This window comes from Gavialis gangeticus, unplaced genomic scaffold (genome assembly GCF_001723915.1).
Source record: "Gavialis gangeticus isolate Ggan-Ray unplaced genomic scaffold, GavGan_comp1, whole genome shotgun sequence".
Lineage (NCBI taxonomy): Eukaryota > Metazoa > Chordata > Crocodylia > Gavialidae > Gavialis > Gavialis gangeticus.
The window spans coordinates 183,493,318-183,500,457 of NW_017729022.1; the positions used below are offsets into that span (position 1 = coordinate 183,493,318).

Here is a 7,140-nt window from a genome sequence, read left to right on the forward strand (position 1 = left end):
ATGCATTTGTTTAATATACTGTAAATTCTAAATTGAACTATGTTTTCAGTTCGGATGACATGGATGGTCCTGTGGAAGATATTGGTAGTCGCTCATGTGTAACTCGCTTTGTGAAGACTCTCTTGTCAATAATGGAGCATGGTGTTAAACCTCACAGTAAACATCTCACAGAATACTTTGCCTTTCTTTATGAATTTGCCAAAATGGGAGAAGAGGAGGTGAGTAGAATTTTTGTAATTCTAGGAACTGTGTGTGTGTGTGCATGCTCATGTGTGTATGCATATTTCTCCAGATAACTCAATATTTACATTTTCAGAGCCAATTCTTGCTTTCACTGCAAGCCATATCAACAATGGTCCATTTCTACATGGGGACTAAAGGACCTGAAAATGTAAGTTTAAAATAATTTTCATATGTAAAAATAGCCTTTCATATTTTGACTTAAGTAATCATTGATGTTTTGCCTTTGATGTTTTTAAGCTAGAAAATTCAAAGCGGTTTAATAGATTGTGGACATAATTTATTTTTTAGTCTTTAAATGAATATAGTGTTTGTGAAAAATGTCGCAATGGTTGTGTTGTACTTTGAAGCCCACTACTATTTTAGATTGTGCTAAATACTGAATTCTGTTTAGTATAGAATTGGCACCAAATATTAAATTTGCTTGAATTTATTCTGGGGTCACTGGTGTCTAGATTTGAGAGGGTAGGCTGTCTCCATAGCTATTTATTAATTAGCATTTTGGTTGAGACTGGCAGTAATGTTGCCATTTATGACAGTGGTTATTAGGGTGTGTATTGGTACCAGCTGAAATTTGAGCATGGGGCCATCAACTCGATTTAAACTCAGTTTTTCATAATTGCCTGCAATTTCTTAACAAATCAATAATCACAAAGGCCTAAATGGAGTGGCTTCTACCCATTTTTTGAATGTGTGCTGTTTTGCACACAGAATGTCTTTTATTTGAAAATGCAAAGCAGAAAATTAAATGTCTACCTGACTTAATTTGTGCAGGCAAATATTTGCAAGCAAACAGTTTAATGGATGAAATTGCAGACATAAGTTTAGAAATATTTAGAGTCTTTTTGAAAGTTTGATACAACCTGTCTCCATTGAGATTATGGATAGTTTTGTGTTATGCAGCCACAAGTTGAAGTGCTTTCTGAAGAAGAAGGAGAAGAGGAGGAGGAAGAGGAAGACATTCTTTCTCTAGCAGAAGAAAAATACAGGCCTGCTGCTCTTGAGAAGATGATCGCCCTGATTGCTCTTCTGGTTGAACAGTCGCGCTCAGAAAGGCAAGAATCCCAAGTATCAGGGAGACAAATTCTAATCTGTTAAGCTTGTATAAAACTAATTGTTTTGCACCAACATAATGGAGCTCAGACTTAATATGGAATTTTTAGCCATTTTAAAGTGTAATACTGATTTTGTTACTGACCAAATAGCCTGAAGCTGGTAAGAAAACTATTGAACAATCATTGTATAACTCTTTCTTTAATTTAATTGTTTTCTAATTTGCAAGTCCAGCTTAATGGTTTCTATACTGAAGTCATAAATATTTTGTTTTATTTTAGGCATTTGACTTTGTCACAAAATGATATGGCTGCATTGACCGGAGGAAAGGTAATACTTCAAAATGTGAAACCTATAATTAGCTAGTTGGAAAAAAAATAATTTAAAGATGTACTAATATCTTGTTGTTTATCACAGGGCTTTCCTTTCTTGTTTCAACATATCCGTGATGGTATCAACATCAGGCAAACCTGCAATCTCATTTTCAGCTTATGTCGATACAATAATCGACTTGCAGAACACGTAAGTACTGGCAGATGTGAATTATATTTGTTAAGAGAATTAAACAGAAAAATGTATTATGGGAATGTTAGAGTTAAAGCCAAATAAGCCTGTCTAACAGTATGTTTTGTTCATTTCTGTTTTCAAGATTGTGTCTATGCTTTTCACCTCTATAGCGAAGTTAACTCCTGAGGTATGTAAACTACTAAATAATTTGTGTTAATATTCTTCTGTTTTAAATTACTGAAGTAATATTTTACAAATTAAACATTCATAGAAAGTGTTTCATTTTGGCTTTTGTGACAGGAATAAAAACTTAGTGCTCTGTATATTAGGTCATCTAAAGCAGTAGTCTCTTGCCCACTTTCATTTTATTCAAAACTGAATAGCACTGATTTTCCACATATTCAAAGATAAGTAGAGGGAAGGGATTATTTAGTGATGGTTCAAATCTTAAAGCAAAGTTAGTTTATAATAAATGTCTTCCCTAAAAGAGAAACAAGCAAATTGCAATTTTCATAGGCATTCCACATGTGCAGATTGGGGAATTGTATGCTCACATGAGGACAGTTTCATTTGCTACTGTCAAAATAAAATTTAGGATAAATGGGAGTTTGTCAAGTAGAGGATACATGACCATGATTGGACAGGAAGCACTCTTACTATAGTTTTGCATTGTTTAATAGAAAGGGCATTATCAGTTGACAAATCAACTTCCTATCATGGTAGCTTACATGGGGTTTTATGCTCTCCTGCTGCCCTTCTCTCCCCACCCTCAGTCCCTGGTAATTAAAGCACAAATCAAAAAACAGATAAGCGCGCACGCGCGCGCGCACACACACACACACACACACACACACACACACCTCTTTCTCATTTTTATATAAATGTATATTTATATTTATACATGTGTGTGTCTAGTGATCTGTGGGTTGCTGAGAATTGGTCTAATCTTAGCAGACTTTAAAATTTAGAGCCAACATGATAGAGTGCAAAGGTTTTGGTAGTTTTAGCATTATTTTTAAGCCAGTAATCAGTTTGTATCTTGAATAGCTAAATCAGTTGTCCTTGAGTATGGTTTGCAAATGTTATCATTTATATATACCACTGCCCTCTGCTGAGAGGAATGTTTAGCAGTCAAATGTGTATGGTTGCATTGCTGGCTAAAAATACTGCTCCAGAACTGGTAGCTTGATAGTATAATAATATTCTCTTTTACTAGCTGCATTCTGTAGAGGATATAAGCCTAAGTCCTGTGATATATGCATGCATATTTCATAAAACATAGCTAGTGTTGAATTAAAAGTAGTTAAAAAAAAATTGAAGTCTGAATTCTGGAAAGAGATCTTTATGCAATTATTTATTTTTTAATAAAGATTTATATATTTACTGAAATGGACCAAAGGGGTAATTGTATCTTTATGTATTTCAGGCAGCCAATCCATTTTTCAAATTGTTGACCATGCTAATGGAGTTTGCAGGTGGTCCACCAGGAATGCCACCTTTTGCTTCTTACATCCTGCAGAGGATATGGGAGGTACAGTATGTAGAACAAAACAGATTGGATTCTTTGCCCTTGCTTGCTCTTCCCCAGTAAATATTGAGAGGATTTTAAATGATATTGTCTTGATTTTTGGTCTACAGCATCAGTTCATAGTCCTAATGTGGTCATTACCTCTTCTTCAAAGGAACAGTAGTGTGCTGATGACCTAACATTGAAATAATTTGTCTATTACTTGATTTTACAACATCCAAAGTGTGCAAGATATTTTACAAACAAGTAAGGAGATTCTTTCCCACTGTCACTGCAAGGTAAAAGAACAGGTGTTAGTAGGTCTTGTAGAAGTGAGTTTTCAGGAACTAATTGGAGTAGAGAGATGCTGTCCTGCCTGTCTAAACTATTTGCTGTTTTGATGGGAAGCTGTTTTGATGCAGCTGTATTTGTTGCTCTTGTATTACTTTGTAAAGTTCATTTTAACACAAGTTTTCAACATTAATTTTGTCAAAATCTCAAAGTGACAAAAAGAGAAAACATAGGCTAGATACTTTGAGCACTATTTGAATATTTCTTGATGGTGTGATGAAAAATGAATTGATACAGAGGAAAGCAACAAGGGTGATGTCATTGTGGGCGGTCTGCAATAGATCACCAGGCCAGGAGGATGAGGTGGGTAAGGCTTTCTTCAAACAGCTAGCAGAAGTTTCCCGATCACAGGCCCTCTTTCTCATGGAGGACTTCAGTCACCCCAACATCTGTTGGTAGGGCAATACAGCAGTGCAGAGGCAATCCAGGAAGCTTTTGGAGTGTGTTGAGGATGGCTTCCTGATGCAAGTGTTGGAGAGGCCAACTAGGGGTCTGTGCTCTTGACCTGCTGCTCACAAATGGGAGAATTGTTAGGGAATGTAGTAGTGGATGGCAACTTGGGCAGCAACAGCCACAAGATGATTGAGTTCAGGACCTTAGGAAAGGAAGATCATCAGAGTAAGGACCGTGGACTTTAGAAAAGCAGACTTTGACTTCCTCAGGAAACTTAGGAGGCCAGTCAGGGAGGGAAAGGAATCCAGGAGAACTGGCTGTCCTTTAAAGAAACCTTACTAAGGGTGCAGGAACGAGTCATCCCAATGTGCAGGAATACTAGGAAGTATGGCAGAAGACCAGCTTGGCTTAGCAGGGAACTCTTCAGTGAGCTAAAACACAAAAAAGATGCTTACAAGAAGTGGAAACTTGGACAAACAACTAAGGATAATGTAGCAGTTCCAATGTAGATGTTCCCAGTGTCACCTGCTGATTTTTTTAACTATTATTTATTTATTTATTTTTAATCTCACTCATTATGTTAATCAGTATTTTATTTTATATAACAATGTTTTCTTCTTTTCTTTTAGGTAATTGAATACAACCCATCTCAGTGTCTGGATTGGTTGGCAGTGCAGACCCCTCGAAATAAGCTAGCTCACAGTTGGGTGCTGCAGAATATGGAGAATTGGGTTGAACGTTTTCTTTTGGCACACAACTATCCTAGAGTGAGAACTTGTAAGTCACAAAAATGGAAGAAATTTCCTCTTTGTTTTGCAATATGTTATTATGCAGAAAGCGTGCTTATCAAAAGCACTACTTGCCACTGAGTCTGCTATTCTCCAGTGAATCCCCTTGAGGTGATTACCCCTAAGTAAAGCTCACTAACTGTGGCATCTCATACATACAGAACCCATCATAAATGCTACTTTTATTTGATGAAAGATGCCATTTGATTTATTACCTTGAAGGATAAAAATTGTATTTTTGGTGTTTTACATAATTAATATGGTCTAAGAAACCTTACAGATGAGGGTTTGGAAAAGGGTTAATCTGAGAGTTTCCTCTTAGGAAGCACTTACATTGCAGGTAGCAGTGGGATTTCATTTATACGCTACAAAATGTGTTCAGTGGCATCCTTTTAAACTTTGAGATGCTGAAAATGCCTCTGCCCCCTGCACTAGCTCTTAGATCTTCTGGCTCCCTGATTTTGTGACTGGGGGCATGTTGCTACAGTTCCCTCCGTTCTGACTAGAAATCTCACCTTCTAAAAGGATTCCATAGTAGAAAGCTGGTTTAAACTTGAATGAATTTCATGTGGCTGTGGTTAGGAAACAGTATATACAAAGTGAAGGCAGAGCATTGCTGGCCACATTTACAGAGAATTTTGGAGAGCTAATAATAAACTGATTAACCAATACATATATTGGTCATAACAAAAGAGAATAATTATTTGTATATCAGCAAAGTTGTAATGGGACATATTGCTAACAGTGGGGTGATGGTCAGGAAAGACAGAGTGAAGAAGCCTCTGCTCTGTTCTTGACTCTGCTTTTAATGCACTCTTGAATCTTGGGCAGGTCTCTTAAATGATTACTTTTTCATTTTTTTTCCGTGTTCAATAAGAGTGGAATTGTACTTGTCCACCTCTGTAAAATGCATTGAGAACCCCCAAAAAATATAGTGTTTACTATTATAACTATTAAACCTTTACATTCCCTTCAGATGTCTGACCAATTTTTTTTTTTTTAATTTTTTTTATTTTGAAGCTGCAGCTTACCTTCTGGTATCACTTATTCCAAGCAATTCATTCCGTCAGATGTTCCGATCAACCCGATCTCTGCATATCCCCACACGTGACCTGCCTCTCAGTCCGGATACTACAGTAGTTCTTCATCAAGTCTATAATGTACTTCTTGGTCTGCTTTCAAGAGCTAAACTGTATGTGGATGCTGCTGTTCATGGCACTACTAAACTGGTGCCCTACTTTAGTTTTATGACTTACTGTTTAATCTCAAAAACTGAGAAACTTATGTTTTCCACTTACTTCATGGACTTGTGGAATCTTTTCCAGCCTAAACTTTCTGAGCCAGCTATAGCTACCAACCACAATAAGCAGGCTTTACTGTCTTTTTGGTATAATGTATGTGTTGACTGCCCAGAGAATGTACGCCTGATTGTACAGAATCCTGTGGTGACAAAGAATATTGCCTTCAATTACATACTAGCAGATCATGATGATCAGGATGTGGTGCTTTTTAACCGTGGGATGTTGCCTGCCTATTATGGCATTCTACGACTGTGCTGTGAACAGTCGCCTGCATTTACAAGACAACTGGCTTCACATCAGAATATCCAGTGGGCCTTTAAGAATCTTACACCACATGCCAGTCAGTACCCAGGAGTAAGTACATTCAGAACAAATATTCTGTTATTTGTTTTAAAAGCCTTTTCAGCTATTGCCTAACCATTGTTTTTTATGAAATACCCTGACCTAGAAAAAAAGTCAACTCAATAAATAACCCAAAGGCAAAATTGTAGTCTATTTCCAAGTTCTCCATATAAATCACCATAATGCTTGAAGAGCCTGTTCTTAAGCCCCTGTTCTCCTCTGAAGCAACTTACAAAAAAAAGGATGTTTGTTAAGAACATATGTATCATAGAAGTAGGGTCAGAAGGGACCTTGTAGATCTTCAAGTCCGACCCCCTGCCTGGGCAGGAGAAAAAACTGGGCTCAGATGATTCCAGCCAGGTAGGCATCAAGCCTCCTCTTAAACACCCCCAGGGTAGGAGCCAGCACCACTTCCCTAGGAAGTTGGTTCCAGATCCTAGCTGCCCTGACTGTGAAGTAGTTCTTACAGATGTCTAATCTAAACCTACTCTCCAACAACTTGTGGCCGTTATATCTTGTTATGCCAGGGGATGCTAGGGGAAACAAAGTCTCTCCCAAACCCTTCTGGTCCCCCCTAGTGAGTTTATAGACTGTCACCAGGTCGCCCCTCAGCCTTCTCTTGTGAAGGCTGAACAGGTTCAGGTCCCGCAGTCTCTCA

The 7,140-nt window shown here is 37.6% G+C and overlaps 1 protein-coding gene across 1 annotated transcript in view; it reads left to right on the forward strand.

Moving 5' to 3' along the window:
- The window catches only part of USP34 (ubiquitin specific peptidase 34), a 237,910-nt gene that overhangs the window by 200,281 nt on the left and 30,489 nt on the right, over positions 1–7,140 (forward strand). Inside the window, exons 58-66 of the mRNA XM_019516623.1 lie at positions 134–218; positions 317–391; positions 1,144–1,295; positions 1,575–1,623; positions 1,711–1,815; positions 1,943–1,987; positions 3,227–3,331; positions 4,681–4,828; positions 5,860–6,494. Coding sequence (XP_019372168.1) covers positions 134–218; positions 317–391; positions 1,144–1,295; positions 1,575–1,623; positions 1,711–1,815; positions 1,943–1,987; positions 3,227–3,331; positions 4,681–4,828; positions 5,860–6,494 — 1,399 coding nt within the window. The remainder of the gene's footprint in view (positions 1–133; positions 219–316; positions 392–1,143; positions 1,296–1,574; positions 1,624–1,710; positions 1,816–1,942; positions 1,988–3,226; positions 3,332–4,680; positions 4,829–5,859; positions 6,495–7,140) is intronic.